The 19,378-nt window shown below is 43.6% G+C and overlaps 1 protein-coding gene across 3 annotated transcripts in view; it reads right to left on the bottom strand.

Moving 5' to 3' along the window:
• The window catches only part of SMURF1 (SMAD specific E3 ubiquitin protein ligase 1), a 123,734-nt gene extending 106,829 nt beyond the window's left edge, over positions 1–16,905 (bottom strand). For all 3 annotated transcript variants that reach the window (XM_003895730.4, XM_003895729.3, XM_009202609.3), the window contains exon 1: positions 16,519–16,905. In XM_003895730.4, the coding sequence (XP_003895779.1) occupies positions 16,519–16,573 (55 nt within the window). In that variant the 5' untranslated portion in view covers positions 16,574–16,905. The remainder of the gene's footprint in view (positions 1–16,518) is intronic.
• Positions 16,906–19,378: the final 2,473 nt, after the last annotated feature.

Here is a 19,378-nt window from a genome sequence, read left to right as displayed (position 1 = left end):
TTGCGTCTATTCTAAATATAAACAACACTACTACACAGGCGATACGAAATGTACTCAAATCGAGAAACTGTCTCCTTTTGAGAATAATTTTACTTTTATTTCAATTCAGGTTCCATTTTCTAAACAAAAACTGCTTTTCTAAAATAAAAATGTACTTTTTGTACCGTTCAGCTGAACCCTATGCAAGATACAGTAAATAAACCCTCTGGGGTTTCCAAAAACGATAATAATATTGCTGTTTCAGAATGCATTAAGATATGGCATGTACCAGGGTACAGTCTTTTACAAAATTATACCTCAACACCCTCAAATAATACTTAAATACATCACATGCCAGATGTGCCAGGAGATAGCCTCTGTGGCTTATGACAAGATGACCCAGTGGCACATCTGTTCTTCTCATGTGGTTGTCTTAAAAGTAGAATCCTGCTGACATTTGGCTGATAAGATTAAGCCATGAATAATGCAGTCAGTAAACAGGTCAAGGCTCCAAAAACGCTTCCATAATTCATTTCAATATTAATATCAAAAAGCAAGCCTTTAAAAAAAAAAAAACAGGCTTATAATAAACTATCCCATTCATAATATTCTAAATACCAGGCTCCTAAGGGAAATGGCAGTCTCATAAGGCTATGTGCTATCCTTGCGGGTTTTACTTCTAAATTTATGCTAAGCGCATTACATAGCAACTTTTTACTCTGCAAGTTGGTCCTTAAATAGCCTGTGACTATCATTCAAGCTCCATAATACACTGTCCACATTTAAATTTTAGTGGAAAATCAACTACCACGCATTGCTTTCAAATATCAGTATTGTACTTTCTAAACTGAATGTGCTGGGTGTATCAAAGGTATTTACCTAAGCAGGCTTTCTGCCAATAGTTCCTGCTACTCTAAGAGGTTACAGGCACTACCATTTAGCCTGCCTTTACCTCCCAAACAGGTTTATTCAAGCAATAGGAATGATTTCCAAAAACATGTCTCATATTTTTTCTAAATCGCTAAAGAAAAGTAAATAACTAAAGTTGCCAAGCCAATCTTGGGTGTTATATAATCCATTATTTAAGCCTACAGAATAAATTAGTGATTATTAAATTTCCAGTGTTGCAACACATGAGGCCAAATTCCATGTTGAGTTTAGAACAAAAACAAAAATGAAAAGAAACTTTAGATCATACTCTATTATGTTTAAACCAAGACAGATGGTGTATATTTATGGGTATGCAAACAATTCCCAGGACTTCCAAGTCAGAGGCAGCCCTAAAACCATATATCATTGATTTCAAGACACATTTTTTCATATTTTTTGAAATCCTCCAATGAATCACATTTTGCAATCTAATTACCTGTGTTTCTTTTTAAGCAGTACATAAAACAATGGCATGACTTGCAAGTGGTCATCTTAGACTCATTGAAATAAGACCATGTTACTATTAGCTAACACATACTGAACACATTACGTACCAGACAGTGCATGTGGATTTTAAGACAGTCTCACTGTCACCCAGGCTAGAGTAGAGTGCAGTGGCACAATCACAGCTCATTGCAGCCTCAGCCTCTTGAGCCCAAACAATTCTCCCACCTCAGCCTCCCAAGTAGCTTGGACTACAGGTGTGCACCACCATGCCCAGCTAATTTTTTTTTTTATTTTTGTCGAGATGGGGTCTTGCTGTGTTGCCCCAGCTGGTCTCAAACTCCTGGCCTCAAGTCATCCTTCCACCTCAACCTCCCCAAATGTTGAGATTACAGGTGTGAGCCACTACTCCGAGCCTTCCCCCACTTTTATAGCTAAGGAAACTAAGAAATGAAGTTATTTGTGTAAAGGCACAGGCTGGCTTCAGCCCAGCCCTTAATCATTCCACTTCACTGATTCCACAGACAGAAGAGCTTAGGGGTCTGTAGGATTCAACCGTTCCTGGAATACAGGTTCGAACTTCAGCAAAGCATCTTACAAGAACTTTTTTTTTTTTTTTAAGAGTATAGAAGTGAAAATACAGAGCTCCAGATATAAAGAACAGACATTAATTCAAAGAATTTATTATAGGGTAGGGCTGGTAATCACTTATCCTATAAACATTATATTATTGCATAAAAACTAAATTATTTTTCTTTCTACACATCCTGAATTCAATTTACAGATAATTAGCATGTATTTTTCTTTCTTAAAACTGCCCTGTTATCTCTAGAGAAACAATTTTTTTTTTTTTTTTTTGAGACGGAGTCTCACTCTGTCGCCCAGGCTGGAGTGCAGTGGCCGGATCTCAGCTCACTGCAAGCTCTGACTCCCGGGTTTATGCCATTCTCCTGCCTCAGCCTCCCGAGTAGCTGGGACTACAGGCGCCCACCACCTCGCCCGGCTAGTTTTTTGTATTTTTTAGTAGAGACGGGGTTTCACCATATTAGCCAGGATGGTCTCGATCTCCTGACCTCGTGATCCACCAGTCTCGGCCTCCCAAAGTGCGGGAATTACAGGCTTGAGCCACTGCGCCTGGACAACTAGAGAAACAATTTAAGAATGTATTCCTATAATCTGTACGCAAATTTTGTTTAAAAATACTCCCAAATAGGCTGGGCATAGTGGCTCACACCTGTAATCCCAGCACTTTGGGAGGCCGAGGCGGGCCAATCACATGAGGTCAAGAGTTCAAGACCAGACTGGCCAACATGGTAAAACCCCATCTCTACTAAAAATACAAAACATTAGCCGGGCGTGGTGGCACATGCCTGTGGTTCCAGCTACTCGGGAGGCTGAGGCATGAGAATCGCTTGAACCCGGGAGGCGGAGGTTGCAGTGAGCTGAGATTGCACCATTGCAATCTTGCAATCTTGTCCAGCCTGAACGACAAGAGTGAAACTCTGTCTCTAAAAAGAAAAAAAAAAAAAAAAAAAGTCCCAAATAAAATAACATTATACAACAATCCAGTAACATTCTGCAATACAAACTGACAACAAAATTTACGAGGCTAAGTTCACATATAAAGGTACCACTCCTAACCCTTGGTCAAAAATTCTTGGCACTTTTACCAAAATACATCTTTTGCTTCATACTACCACAGAGAAGGTATACCTCTTTTTCAGAAGTGCATTAAATGGTAGCTGTACCTTCCTTTGACTCAGCATAATGAAGCTAACATAAATTTTAAAAGAAAACAATCAGTATCATCTAGTTATTTATTGATTGCCCACCTGGCATCTACATTCCTGTTCCTCCAAATAACCCAAGTCTGTTTTGTGAGTGGGACTAATCCCCGATTAGATTCAAAGATGGAACCTGATTGTCCAACTAGCACATCCCATCATCCCAGCCACAGTGGTTGGTTCAGCAATGAACACTTGACCCAAATTAGGTCAATGAGACAAGAGGATTCAACTCCAGGCCTTCTATCCCAGGACTGAGCTGTTGAAGAAGCAGACTTTTAACTTTTTTGGTGGATTTAAAGCTGCAAGCAAACAGCCATGGAGCTGCTGGCAGCCACCTTTTGAGCACAAGGGGAAGACCTGGTCATGAATGGTGCTAAGGTCACAACACTGAGATACCGAGAGAAACCAGGTCCTTGCTTTGCCACAGGAATGACTTGTGCTTTTCAGTGAATTCACTAAAATTCTCTCTACTGAGCCAATTTAACCTAGGTTTTCTGCTACTTACATCTGAAGGTATCCTGCTTTTAAACAACAGCAACTTTAGAAAGTACGATATTGTAAATAAAAGACAGAACTAAAAATGTGGAAATTAGTTGAAGAAAGGAGGCAGGGTGAAAACCAATGAACACCCTCCTCACCCGACCTGAGAATTTAACTATCTTTATTATCAGGGAAAGAAACAATCAGACTGTGATCTGATGCAGCCACCGAGACTACAAGGAACACTAAGGGACCTGGTAGGAAAGAATCAAGGAAATGGGTAGGTGGGTGGTTCTTGCCTGCAATCCTATACTTTGGGAGACCGAGATGGAAGGATCACTTGAAGCCAAGAGTTCTGTACAAGCCTAGGCAATATAGTGAGACCACGTCTCTACAGAAAGTTTAACAATTAGCTGGGCATGGTGGCTCATGCTGAGGTGGGGGATACCTTGAGCCCAGGAGTCTGAGGCTGCAGTGGGCTATGACTGTGCCATTGTACTCCAGCCTGGGTGACAGAATAAGATCCTGTCTCAAAGAAAATGCAGTGAAGAGGGAGGAAAAGAGGCCCTTTCTCCTACAAAATGCCGGAAAGAAAGAGAGAGAGAAAGAGAGACGACTTAGCAGGAGATAAGGCTGTGAGGTAGGGTGAGAAAAAGAAGCCATCCCCAGGTCTCTCCCAAGCAGTCAGGTCCAGTATTCACAGCCTGAAAATGGGATACGTTATTCAAGATGCAACCGCAAAGCTTGGGCAAGGGGCAAATGAATGAGGTCTCTCTAGCCCAAACAGTTATCCCCAACAGCCCTGAGGGACAGGCTAAGGAGAAGACCAGGAAACCAAATGCTACGAAGATGCGCCAAATTCCAGAATTAAAATTTCAGGCTTTGGGTCAAGCCCCTGGAATAGCCCAGAAGCCCAAGATACAGTAGACTTGGCTTTTAGGGTATCACATAGTCAAAGAAACCCCAAGCCTGGCTGACAACAACCTGTAATTGCTTGATCTCTAATCCGTGCTCATATAACAAGAAGTGGCTATGAACGCAATGCTGCCTCCGAGAGAGGTGTCCTCCGATGCCCAACTCAGAGGCGACCAGGAGATCCAATAAACAAGGAGGGCATTAATTCTCTCATTCACCAGGTATTTGTGAGCACCAGCAGGTGCCAAGCAGTGTTTAAGGGGATATAGAAGTAAACACACAGCAAGGACCCTACCTTCACGGAACCTGACTACCAAAAGCAGAGACAGAAAATAAAAATTGATTGGACCTTGGTAGATGGATGATGGCCGAACAACCAAACAAAAATACCATGAAGTGGTGAGTGCTGTGAAGACAGCAGAATAGGCTGCCTGATGGTGAGTGAGGGAGCGATTATGATGGGATGGTCAGGGAGGGTCTCCCTGAGCTGATGATATTTATTTAGGCTGAAGGCCTGAATGACAGGAAGAAGCCATTGAGAAGTCGAGAGGAAGAGTATTATAACATCACACAGACACACGGACACACACACACACACAGAGGAATAATTCACACAAAAGCCCTTAAGCAGGATTAAACTCACCTTTAAGGACTGGGGTGGAGAATAAGGCAGAACCTGGCACAGAGGCGGCCAGAGAGGAAGATGGCAGGATCGGAGAGGGAGTTTGATTTTATTCTGAACAGGGAGCTGCTGGAGGGCTTTAAGGAAGGAAATGACACGATCTGATTTATGCTCTTAAAAGATGTGGGGATGACAGTTTAGTAGTTGCCAGGGTCCCAGGGACTGGGGAGGGGTGGATGCAGCTAGAAAGGGATAGCTCCAAGGAGCCTGGGGTGATGGTGCAGCTGGGCATCTTGATTGCAATGGTGGTGACATGAATTTGTACATGGGATCAAACTGCATAGACTGTTACACACACACACACACAGTGCACACAAAACCACACCCACACACAGGACACACAGAGCTAGTGAAATCTGACTAAGCTCTGGATTGTACCAATGTAAACAGTTAGTTTCCCGGGGCTTTTTGCTTGTATTATTTTGCCCTCACTTCTTCCCAATCCTTAGAACCCGTGGACAGGTTCCTGGTTTTGATATTATACCATAGTTATACAAAACACTAAAATTGGGGGAGGCTGAGTGAAGGGTACACAGGACCTCCCGGTACATTTCTCTCCCATCTCCTGTGAATCTATCATTACTTCAAAATTATAAAAGAAAAAAAAAAAAAGATTTCTAAGGCTGCCATTTAAGGTATAGATTGGAGAAAGTAGGAAGTAGAACCACAATGTGTGACACCAATCCACACTCAAGGAAAGGATTAAAATGAAAAAGAAAACACCCAGGTTGGCAAAGGAGCACCTGGAACTCTCATATGCTACTGGTGGAAAATGTAAATTGGTACAACCACTTTGGAAAAGCATTTGGCAAGTTTCACTACAGTTGATCATATGCCTATTCCACAGTCCAGTTATTCTACTCCTGAGTACACACCCAACAGAAGTGTATGCAAATACTCACCAAAAGACACATACATGAAAATGCCAAACGGCACTAGTCTTAAAAGCCAAAACTAGAAAGGACTCTGCCCATCAAAAGATAAAGGGATAAATTTTGGTATACGCCCATAATGGGATACTGAACAGCAAAGAGAATGACTGATGTACAATCACACATAACGATATGGATAAATCTCACAAAAATAACATTGAACAAAAGAAACCAGTTGCATGCAGTGTGATTCCATTAATACAGAGTTCAAAAACAGGCTGTTACAAGTCAGGACTGTGGTTATCTTTGGGGGGTTTCAGGGAGGTAGAAAGTGAGAAGGAGGTATTTTCAGGATTGTGGGGCTGTTCCAAGCACCCGCGATATTCTATTTCTTGATCTAGATCAGGAAAAATGCTTCTCCACCACTTTTTTTTTTTTTTTTTTTTTTTTTGAGACATGGTCTCGCTCTGTAAGGCTTAATGTGCCTTATTTCCAGAGTTTTTTGGTTTTGTTGCTTTTTTTGCAAATTCTACTCCTGAGCAATTTGTTTATTTTTCTCTTTTCCCCAGTCCTTAGAATCTGTGAGCAATTTCCTGGTTTTGATATTATACCAGAGTTTTACAAGGGACTAAAACTTAAACCCATGTTTATAGGTATTTCCTCACCAGGTTCAAGTGAGGAACCATGTGAGAACCCTTTGGAAACTATGAAACACTGTACAGACTTGAGGCATTAGTATCACTGACAGGTATGAACAGGCAGCAAGCAGGTCTCACCTCTATAATTTGTAGGTAATATAAGTAGAAATAAAATTGAGTAAACTTTGGATTTTTTACCCCAAAGACCTAAGAGGGGAAAAAAGTCAATATATGACATTGAGGTTACCATGTTTTCTACTTCTCCAGAGCCAGATGCCAATATTGCTTGTTAAAGCACTTCTAAAATTAAAAACAATCCCTTAAAAAAGTTCATGGCAAACATATTGACTATAAATACTTGGAAAAATACTAAATTATTATTAATGGCTTATGCAAATGAGCATTTTACTCCTACTTTAGGGATGAGATTATTTTATAAAAATAGGTCAGTGATAACCGTAAATGACATTCTAAATAAATTATGTAAACCACTATTATTCAGAACCAAACCTCAGTTTTTTAAAGAACTCACTGTATAAACAAGATCTAAGGACTCCAAATTTCTTAATCTGAAAGTAATCGTTTTGCCTTATTTTAATATGATAGAACAAGCTTTTTTTGGGGGGGGAGGGTCAGGCATCTTGCTATCATATAATAAACATAGTCTCTGGGAAAATAAGTCTGTTCAGAGCTATAAGACAAGTAGCCAAGAATTTTATTCTGTAGAACCCAGGAGTCTTCCTAGTGAGGAAGTCCTTATAAACGTGAGTATATACTTTGAAATGCTATAATATTTTAGCCTTTTAAAATACATTCGGCACCATCATTTTGATTTTTCAGAATGTCTACATTTCAAAACGATTCCTATTGGCAGTTAGTGTACTTACTAGTTGCACTAAGAAATTCTTATCTATTTAAGAGCTTTTTAATCGTTTTAATTGTTGAAAAGCAATATACGCTCAAGGGGGTGAGAGAAGGGAGGAGATTAAATATTACAAAAGGCATATAATGAAAAGTTGCCCTCTCTTCTCTCTTTTCTCTCCTCTCTCCCTCTCTCCTCTCTCTCTCTTTCGTCTGAAGAGGAGAACAGGAGAATCTCTTCAGAGGAAATCAACAGTCAACATCTTCCAGTCATATTCTATACAGACCTATCTATAAATTTCCCCCTTTATTTTTATTTCTTGTTTTATTATTCAAATAGCACTCACACTAGTCTCTGTTTTGAATCATGCTTCCCCCCCCCCACTCAATAATGTATCTTGGAGAATGTTCCATATCAGAATATAAAACGCTATCACTATTTTAAACAGCTACGCATCATTGGGGATACACAACCATTTACTTAACTAGTCGCTGCTGATACACATTCACGTTGATTTCAGTCTTTTGTAATTTCAATCAATGCTGCAATGATTTTGCATACCAGACTTGACATAAATGTGTGAATACACCCATAAAAGTCCGACATGTAGACTTGCTAGATCAAAGAGCATAAACATTTATGATCTGATAGATAGTACCAAACTGCCCTTAGTACCTACTCTATCAATTTATATTCTCAACCACCAGGGTAAAAGACCTGTTTTTCCACACCCTTGTCTCACACAGAAAAATTTCAAACTGTTTGGTCTGCCATTCTTCTAGATGAAAAATTGTTTCATTCTTACTTTTAATTTGTAGTTTGTTTAGTATGAATAGGACTGATTATCAATGAAAAATAATTTCTTAAAGAAAGAAAATGGGCATTAGAGAGAACAGGGCACAGTGGCATATACTTGTAGTCCCAGCTACCCAGGAAATGATGTTTGCTTGAGCCCAGGAGTTCCAGGCTGCGGTGAACTATGATCATGCCAGTGTCCTCTAGTCTAGCCTGGGCTACAGAGCAAGACCCCATCTCTAAAAAAGAAAAGAAAAGGAAAGAAGAAGAGAGAAAATAGGATAGCCTTTCTTTTCTTTTTTTTCTTTTTTTTTTTTTTTTTGAGACGGAGTCTTGCTCTGTCGCCCAGGCTGGAGTGCAGTAGCACGATCTCAGCTCACTGCAAGCTCCGCCTCCCGGGTTTACGCCATTCTCCTGCTTCAGCCTCCCGAGTAGCTGGGACTACAGGCGCCCGCCACGTCGCCCGGCTAGTTTTTTGTATTTTTTCGTAGAGACGGGGTTTCACCGAGTTAGCCAGGGTGGTCTCGATCTCCTGACCTCGTGATCCGCCCGTCTCGGCCTCCCAAAGTGCTGGGATTACAGGCTTGAGCCACCGCGCCCGGCCAGGGTTGTCTTTTCACGTTTCAAATCCATTTCTATTTTCTTTTATGTGAATTGCCCATATCCTTTGCCTATTAGGTACTGGCCTTTTCCTAATTGATTTTGAAGGCTCTTTATGTATTAGGAAAACCACACTTTCATTTTCATATCCATTATAGATTGTTTTTATAGTTTGTCTTTGCATGTTGATTTTATCCTATTTTTGCCATGGAGAAATTTTCCATCCAGCTGAAGTTTTTTTATTGTTTATAATTGTTTTTCAGCTGATCTTTTGGGCTTTTAAAGATATATCATAACATCTGTAAATAACAGCAATTTTGTCTCCCGCTTTCTGATGTCTTTCTCTAGTTATTAATTGTAACTATTTTGACAGTGTACATCCCTGCATTGTTCCTGATTTTAATGGGAATGCTTCCACAATTTCATCATTTAAAGATGATGCGGGCTAGGTGCAGTGGCTCATGCCTGTAATCATAGCACTTTGGGAGGCTGAGGCAGTTAGACTGCTTAAGGTCACGAATTGAAGACCAGCCAGGCAACATGGCGAAACCCCTTCTCTACCAAAGCTACGATGATTAGCCGGCCATGGTGTCACATACCTGTGGTCTCAGCTACTCGGGAGGCTGAGGTGGGAGGATCACTGGAACCCAGAAAGTCGAGGCTGCAGTAAGTCATGATCGTGCCACTGCACCCCAGCCTGAGTAACAGAGCGAGACCCCGTCTCCAAACAAAACAAAAAATAAACATGAGGCTGTCCCATGGCACATTACCTGGCCTGGGAAAAACATAAAATAAAATAAAAATAAAGATAATGCTGGTTTTGGCTTCTAACACTATTTCTCTAAGGAACTTTCTGAATACATAGAGAATTTATCAATTCATTGTATTATTTTTCCATGTTTATTAATCGGTTCTATAGATTTTCTTCAATATAAAAGTACATTATTAGCTTTATTATTTACCTGGTTATTTAGGAATAAGAAATAACAGGAATCTATGACCATATTAACATTGTGATACTCTATAAATAATTCATAACTACTCATTAAAATATTTAATCCATCTCTAGCAGGTCCCTTTGTAATCTAAAAAGACAGATCTCTGGCATTAAAGATAGGAAAACTGAATCAAGAAAAGATTATAGTTCTATGCACCCCCTCCCCTTTCTTCACTGTGGTACTTGTGTGAATTAGAAATCAAATTCAGACCTTCTGATCCCCAATCCAGTGTTGGAGCCATAAGAAACCATCATGCCCTTTAGAAAACTCAGCGGATGCCCAACATACAAAGAAGAACACAGGCTGCCGTCTACGATCTGCAGCTTCATGACATGCTCTTACAGACTCCTGAAAGCAAGCCCCAAGTTGGGCTCAGGAGCTTAAAACATCTGAAATGCATCATCCAGCAGCCAGGAGGATAGGTTCCTGTTCAGTGATAAACGATGTTGCCGACATTCCTCAGCCAATTAGAATTCCTTTCAGCTGCAGTGGAGGTGAACACAGCTGGAATTACAGAGTGGGGCGCGTCACCAGACGGGCTCATTGTACATTATTTAAGCCTTGTTTTAAAAGAATATAAGGGTTTTTTTCCCCCATTAGTCCAGAAATGTGGAAACAACATTCCACTTGGTTTAAATATCTAAATGAATTAAATTGCATCTGCAGACAAAACAGTAATACTGACATTTTAAAAAGAAGCCACATGGCTATGTGCTTTTGTTTTTTAAACATAGCTCCATGGCTTTCCTTTAACTATAGAAAGGCCTTAGGGACTTTAGTCAGTCAGAATGAGTTCCCTGGACAAGAAGCTAATTTAGGTTGGAGGCTTTCACTTACAAACTCACTCACAAAATAACAAACCAGTAATTTAATTTGTTCAGTGACAAAAAAAAAAAAAAATTGTATATTCCTTATTTGTTTTAAAAAAATTAGCCTCTAAAATGGTTTTGAAATTATAAAAAATTGATCCAAATAAGCATCCTATAAGTTAGCTTTCTTACCCAGCAAATCAGAGCATGGCAAAGATACCAAGTTATTTCATCCATTTGAGGCTTTTTTGAACCACTCAATAAAATGCACAATTCAGCTATTTTAACTGTTAACCAGTGCCCACAATGTTGTACAAAACAGCCAGTCTAGTTAACTGGATCACTGAGGTGATATTGAAACATTATTTGTCTTTTTGTCTTTTTTTCTTTCTTAATCCATGAGGAAATATTTCATAAATAACACAGCCTCCAAAACCTCCTGTCTTTCACCCAATGTTCCACACTAGAACCTGACATTGTGACTGAACCAAGAAAATGAAAATTTGTGGAAGAGAAAGAAAAACCCAACATTCAGAAATGACTTTTGTATGTCGTTTAAACTAAGACTAGAGGGTTTAAACTCTGACAGATGGGCTTGAAGTAAAAAATCTTGGTTTGATAAATCACAACTACTGTAAAAATGGAGATAGAAATAAAGCATACGAAAAATTTCATGTCTAAAGTCAGTTGGGTGGGCCAAGAAGATTAAAAGGAAAAAAAAATGTATTTGAAAAGAGAAAGTTGTTTTAAAAGGCAACGCAAATGTGATCAAATCACAAAATCAATGATAAAAACCTCTATTTGGCAGGACGTGATTCTTCTTAAAGTATAATTGCAATTCAAGTTTTGCAACAGCATTTGTTCTAACCCATCCTACACCTTCCAATAATTCAGCTCAAATAACTGCCTTAAGCTGTGTCTTCCTAAACTTGAGGCAAACCCTAAGGAAAATGTAAATGCAAAGGGACCTAAAAACTGACCACTTATTCCATCTTATCACAACAACTGTGTTATATGGTTTTTGAAACAAAAGTTTGGCCTGCCTTACATAAGTGAGGTTCTTAGCTGGTACAAACTGACAAAGTCAACAGTCTGAACAATTTTCTTAATCTTTCTTGAGAAACTTAACTATTTTGAATCAATTGAGACACGTATAATTGATGAATCAACGTCATCAACAGCTATTACTACAACTATTTCACTCAAAGTTGCACCACCATCTGAATGCCAAAACACAAGTCACCCTTGTATCTCATGTGCTACAATTTTAAAAACAACCTCATATTTCCACATGCTATGAAGGAAAGCCGCTTTGTCCCTCTCTATTTGGAATTAGAGTTTTTCTTACTTCACAATATGTAGTCATGCTCCAAAAGATATAAAAACACCAAGACATCTGAGAGTATTTCAATGTATAAAAGCAAAAAAAGTTTAGGCACTTAGTATTTCAACTAATTGGTTGACATTACAATAAAATTTAATCTTCTTGAAGAGCATTGTAGAACCCTGAATTCCATTCTTTTACCTAAAGTGGCCTAAACAATGCGTCTGGGATTCATTTGTGTACCACATAAGAACAAAGTTTTTGCAAAACCTGCTTGATTCTTCAATCGAAATGTTTCTAAAGTGTTTGATTTGCCAGTGAACTCCAATGACTACAAGATAATGCTCTTTAACAAAGATTACTTGATTATGGATATATTATGCCCCCAAACCTACTAAAACAATTTAAAAACTATTTTCCTACTAAAATACCACAAAAACATTCATTAAAATGATATTATTTTAAATATAAAGGTTCAAATATTCTTCTGTTTAGACCAGGTTGCCAAAGCAGTTCCACATATTATCCAACAGTTTTCAAAAACAATCTCACATGAAGAAATAAAGTCATAAATGTAATCAATACACAAAATTAATGCTTGGCATAAATCAAACACATGTGCTACACTCCAACACAATTTTCTGAATATCAGGATTAAGAACACTAGTAAGCCTAAGTGCCCAACGGTGATTTGAAATAAGTAGGTAGCCAAATTGATATATCCTGTGAGAAGGAGGATCAAAGAGTATTATAACAGAGCTGAAATCTCATTTCATATATAAAGAAACTGAGACCCAAAAAGGTTAAATAAATAACTTGTTCCGTAACACGTAGTTAATGAGAGATCTGTGTAGAATCCAGGTCTCCTAACTCTAAATCTAATGCCCTGTTCACCCCCAAATAGAATCGTGGACCCCAAAGTTCTAAATGTAGTCTCTTCAGCATCTTTTTTCTTTTTTTTTTCTTTTTGAGACAGAGTCTTGCTCTGTCCCCCAGGCTGGAGTGCAGTGGCGCAATCTCAGTTCACTGCAAGCTCCACCTCCCGGGTTCAAACTATCTCCTGCCCCAGCCTTCCAAAGAGCTGGGACTACAGGCGCGTGCCACCACGCCCAGCTAATTTTTTGTCTTCCTAGTAGAGATGGGGTTTCATCCGTGTTAGCCAGGATGGTCTCAATCTCCTGACCTCATGATCCGCCTCATCTCAGCCTCCCAAAGTGCTGGGATTACAGGCGTGTGCCACCACACCACGCTAATTTTTTGTATTTCTAGTAGAAACGGGATTTCACCGTGTTAGCCAGGATGGTCTCAATCTCCTGACCTCGTGATCCGCCTCAGCCTCCCAAAGTGCTGGGATTTCAGGCGTGAGCCACCGCGCCCAGCCATCTTCACTATCTTTGCACTGAATTTCGCTCTGTGTATATTCATTGACTGGTTGAAACATCCCTCATTTTTTTAAAGTCCTTTTTTTTTTTTCAAATAACAAACATGGAAATAAACTCTGAAACCTGTAACAAAAGTATTCAACTTCTGAAAGATTGTTACTCAACATTCCAGAAGTGAGAGTTCAAACTTCCTTTAACCAAAAAGATGAGGCCAAAACCTATTCCGCTGTCAACAAACTTTCTAGTTCAAACCTTTCGAGGTAAACTAAGGTTCCACGTACTGGCATTGCATGTGTACACCATCACTGCTAAACCGCAATCGTAATTTAAGGATGATCACACTCACAGATCCTCTCAAACCATTCATAACATCTACTGAAAGGGAAAGGGAAAGGGAAAAGGTGTTTCAGAAAGAACACTCATCACCTGGTCCTTCCCTATCAAATGTCATCCAAAAATTCCTTAAAGCATTCTTGCATCGATAATCTAAATTCCTGAATCCAAAAATAATTTGGGAGGAGGACAACCCAAGTCCTCCCTTTCAAGGCCCAGGCTTGGCAACTAGGATTAATTAATATATATATACCGGACATAAACATTTCAATTAAAACCTGTTCCTTCTAAAACACTCATCATATTTCTAACAAAACACAAAATCAGTTGCTTTCGCTTTTAACAAGATAACTGAAACCAATATGATGTCAATTACAGATTGAGTTGTAAATCAGAACCAAGTTAAAAGCTTTCCAAGTATTACAATCTCAAAAATGTTACTTTTATGTTACCGCATAAATAAAAATGTATCTACATTGTATCTACAAAGTGAGAAGTGTTTCCTATCAGCCCTAGTGTGAAGAAATCTATTTCCCCAGAAGCAAAGATCCCAGAGGAAACTACCTCTTACATTACAAAACCAGGGTCTGGGTCTGGGTCCAAATCATTATCTCATTATCTTTATACAAAAAAACAAAACCTTCTCTTCAGACAAAAGTTGGGCCATGCAACAACTATGGGCTCTCAAAGTAAATTTTAGTTTTAAAAAGATTACCCATTGTTTGCATGGATTTTACCGATGACTTTATGGCTGCGCATCTGCCATATAGTGTTCAAAACGCTCATTCTCTCTTTGAAAGGACCTGCCCAGACCAGGACTTTGGAGTTCTCACCCGACTGAGCCACTGAACAGAAAAATCCAGGGGAAAATCCCTGACGGGGATTAGAATGAACTTTTTAGTTTCTTTCCAGAGCTGGAAATATTCGAGTTTGGAAAGTCCCGGAGCAGAGCCACATTTGCAACACGGCCGTCCTGCTTTAGGGATGAATTGAAACTGGGAAGACAGTAGTACCAGGGAGAGTGAGAAAGGGAAGATGAGGATGCAGCCTGGTCCAGAACCTCTGGAGCCCACTGGGGAGACAGGCTGGCATCACATCCACGCCACCAAATCGCAGGCCCACGGCAGAGAGTTGCGCTCACCCTTGAAGGTGGCACTACAGAGCCACCCAGGAAACACGGGCTTTTCACTGAAGACGAAATGAATCAAGGAGCCTGCGTGTGGGCAGCTTCCAAAGCCTCCAGTGAGTGTGGGAGTAGGGATCAGCGTCTCACGGGCGCTCAGGGTTGCTGAGTGTGAGGGTGATGGTGAAACAAAATGCAGAAAAGGTAAAAATTGAAGAAGCCAAGTCAAAAGTAGCTAGCGGTCTGGCCTAAGAGACAGGAAGTGGCCCAGACTGAGACTGACGAGGGCTGGACCAGGGGGAAGTGAGGAGAGCAGGACTGGGAGCAGCTACAAGATAGGATTGAGGAATTTCAGGCTGAAGGAAAGAAAGGGTGGAGGCCCCGCCAGACAGCAGCGAGGGGGCGGGGCTAGGCAGGAATGAGGGCGGGGCTTGAAAGTGAGGGGCGGGGCTAGTGGAAGAAGGAAATGAGGACGGTGTAGGGGGTGAGGGAGAAACGAAAAAGGATTGAGGGGGTGAGAAGCGGGTGGGTGGGGGCAGGAGGGCAGAAGCAAGGGGCAAGTGGAAGGGGAGATAGCAAAAGAGAGGATGGAAGTGGGGGAGAAGCGGGTGGGAAAGTCCAGGAGGATGAAGGGAGCGAGCAGGTGGGAGGGGAAACAGGAAAGCAAGAGAGAGGATGGGAAAGTGGTGAGAAGTGAGGGATGGGACCAGGGGAACAGAGGCGAGGCCAGGAGGGAAAAGCGAGGGGGCAGGTGGGCGGAGAGGTTGGGAAGCAAGGAGAAGCATGAAGGGCGTAAAAACGGCGGAGGAGAGAAAAAAACGAGAGAAGCAAGGGGACGGGGCCAGGAATGAAGAAGCGAGGGGGTGGGACCAGGAAGAAGTGAGGGCCGAGGCTAGGAAAGAAGTGAGGAGGCGGGACCAGGAAGAAGTGAAGGCCCAGGCTAGGAAAGAAGTGAGGGGGCGGAACCAGAGAGAAGCAAGGGAGCCGGACCCAGGGAGAAGCGAGGGGGCGGGGCCAGAGAAGTAAGGAGGCGGGAGCAGACAGGAGCGAGGGGGCGGGGCCAGGGAGATGTGAGGGGTCAGGTGCCGGGGAGGTAAAGGTGGGGAAAGGAGAGGACCGCCAGGGGGCGGGACCTGGAGGGAGAAGCGAGGGGTCAGGTGCTAGGGAGAAGAAGGGAAGCGAGAGGCAAGGGGCCGAGCCGGGGAGAGGTGAGGGGACAGGGCCTGGAAGGAGATGCAAGGGGCGGGGCCAGGGAAGGAGATACAAGGGGCGTGGCCAGGAATGGAAATGAGAGGGGCGGACCCAGGACGGAGACGCGAAGGGGCAGGTGCGGGGGAACGGGAGACCGTGGGGGCGCGAGCGGCCAGGGGGCGGGGCCGGGCAACGGCGAGGGGGCGGGGCCGGGAGGGAGAAGCAAGGGGCGCACGCCGAAGGGGGTGACGAGGTCCTGGGACAACAGCCGGCGTGGGGGAGGGCCGCTTCCAAGGGCGCCCGGCGGGGAATTCCAGGGAGGGCGAGGGGGCGCAGGGGCGCAGGGGTGCGGGTGGGCCTCCCGCCGGCCGTACCTGTCAGACGGATCTTGATGCTGGAGCCGTTCCTGCGTGTCCCGGGGTTCGACATCTCCCGCCAACGATCGGGCAGCCGCGGATCCAGCGCCGCCGCCCCCCGGCCCGGCCCGGCCCGGCCCCGCCGCCGCCGCCTCAAGGTTACGGCTCCGGGCTGGGCGCCGGGGTCCGAGCCGGGACACAAACTCCGCGGCCCAGGCGTCCGGGCGGCAGGCGGATGGTCGAGCCGGGAGATCGGCGCTCGCTGCGGCGCTCTGACTCTCGCTCCTCCCAGCCGAGCCCAGTCCCGAGACGCCGCCGCCGCCGCCGCCTCTACCACCTCAGAGCCGGACGCCCGCCGCCCTCGCCGCTTCACGCCGCCGCCGCCGCGCCTACTGCGCCCCCGAGCCGCGCGCCTCTCGCCGTGCCGGCCCGGCCTACGCGCCCCGTGCCTGCGTGCGTGCGCGCCCGCGGCGACTCCGGGGCGGGGTGGGGAGCCAGGCCGCGCTACGTAGCCCGCCCGCCTCGGGCGCTGCCGGAGGCCCGGACCGCGCGGATTGGGGTCTCCCCGCTTCCTCGAGCCAACGGGTGGGAGAGTCTGGCCCCAAGCCCGGGAAGGGAGAGCAGAGCTGGCCCCGGGGCCCAGTGCGCCGTCGCCCTCTGTTTTGGCCCCTGTCTCTGCGAGGCTCTGAGTGGCTCCTGAGTGACTGAAGAGGTGTTTGCATGAAACCGTGGGCTGTGTCCACACCAAGCACCTTGCACACAGGCGTGCAATACCAGTTTTTTTAGTTGAGAGCTTTCGATCGTGCAAGTTCAAGGGAGGGACTTCTCAAAGAGACAAAGCGCTTAGGTGTGTTCTGTACAACCGGTGTGCTCCACTGACCCATAACAAAGTTGCCAGAATCGCAGAAGTGCCATATACGGACAAGGAAAATGAGATGAGAGAGGGATAAAGTTGAGAGGCGGATGCTTGTTATTATCCAATCTGCATACAATTTTACCAAACAAGAAAGCAGCATTGTGGTTGGTGTTCCCCAGTCTTCTGCTAAGTTTCCCCTTCTCCCAGGGTTGCAGGTTAGAACCAACAGCTCATGGCTGGGTAAGGTGGCTGTAGCCTGTAATCCCAGCACTTTGGGAGGCCGAGGCGGGCAGATCACTTGAGCCCAGGACTTTGAGGCCAGCCTGGGCAACATAGGGAGACACCATCTCTACAAAAAATACAAAAATTAGCTGGGCATGGTGGTGCACGCCTGTAGTCCCAGGTACTGGGAGGCTGAAGTGGGAGGAACGCTTGAGCCCCAGAGTTCAAGGTTGCAGTGACTATGATCAGGCCACTGCACTGCAGCCTGGGCGACAGAGCTAGACACTGTCGCCAAACAAACACACACACACACACACACACACACACACACACACACAAAGTTCATTATGCGCTTTCTCCAGCAAACAAACTCCTTTCTGTTAGCATGTTATAGAAAGAAAATGATATGTTATTAGAAAGAGAAAGCTAGGTTTATCAAACTTGTTTTTTACCCACTACCTTTTTTTTTTTTTTTTCTTTTGAGACAGGGTCTCACTCTGTCACCAAGGCTGGAGTGCAGTGGCACGATCTTGGCTCACTGCAACCTCCACCTCTGGGGTTCAAGCGATTCTCATGCCTTAGCCTCCCAGATAGCTGGGATTACAGGCGTTAGCCACCACACCCAGCTAATTTTTGTGTTTTTGGTAAAGATGGGATTTCGCTGTTTTGGCCAGGCTGGTCTCAAACTCCTGAGCTCAGGTGATCTGCCCGCTTCAGCCTCCCAAAGTGCTGGGATTTCAGGCGTGAGCCACTGCTCCCAGCCCCCACTACCCATTTTCATGTAGAAATTATTATTTTTTTCTGATTCTTCATCAATCAACTTGAACAAATTATTTTAATACCATATGTGTGTGTGTGTGTGTGTGTGTCCCGAAGAAAGTAAGCTCTGGGCCATTGCTACCATCCCCTGCAGCCTTAGGCCTGTCCTGAGGTCACAGTCTTCTGTGAACCTTCTACATAGAGCGCCTAGACATGCCTGCCTGCCTGCCTGCCTGCCTCAGGATGAGCCTAGTGAAAGCAGAGTCTCTCCTGGGCAGGATTCAAGGCATCACATCTGTGAAATAAAAGGATGGTCCTGGGTCATTTCTGTGGCACCTTACAGCTCTTTCAGTTATCCTCAAGAAAAACCCAAGAATACAAGCAATGTTTAAGCAATAGCAGTAGAGCCACAATCCAGCTGTTTCCATTTGTAGATGATTGTCACAGAGAGTGAATACCTGGGTCTGAGTTAATCCATCCAGTCTCTAATGCTCCCAGGTAATCCCCATTCTTCTGCCAATCCCCTTAGTATTTCCCCCTCCTCTTTATTCCTCTATTCAAAGAGTCTCCTCTCTAAACAAAACCAAAAATCACTCTCTGCTTACCTGGGAGCAGGCTCCTGTTCTTATTCCCAGGTGTTCTGATCTAGAAACCTTTCATTGATTAATTTTGTTGCTTTTCTCCCTGCTCTGATGGCTAGTTCTTCCTTGGCTTGACTGTTTCCTTACTCTTTGAGTCAGGAGGTTGCTTCTGGAGGTTTCTGAAAGGCATTTTGTTCACTCAACAAGTACAGATGCTCCTTGACATACAATGGGGTTACATTCTGATAAACCCATACTATGTTGAAAATATCATGTCAAAAACACATTTCCGGAGGCCGGGCATGGTGGCTCACACCTGTAATCCCAGAACTTTAGGAGGCTGAGGTGGGGGGATTACCTGAGGTCAGGAGTTCAAGACCAGCCTGGCTAACATGGTGAAACCCTGTCTACTAAAAATACAAAAGTTAGCTGGGTGTGGTGGTGTGCACCTGTAGTCCCA

Source organism: Papio anubis, chromosome 4 (genome assembly GCF_008728515.1).
Source record: "Papio anubis isolate 15944 chromosome 4, Panubis1.0, whole genome shotgun sequence".
NCBI classification, from domain to species: domain Eukaryota; kingdom Metazoa; phylum Chordata; class Mammalia; order Primates; family Cercopithecidae; genus Papio; species Papio anubis.
Note: the sequence above shows the minus strand (reverse complement) of the source record. Positions and strands in the feature narration are given on the sequence as shown.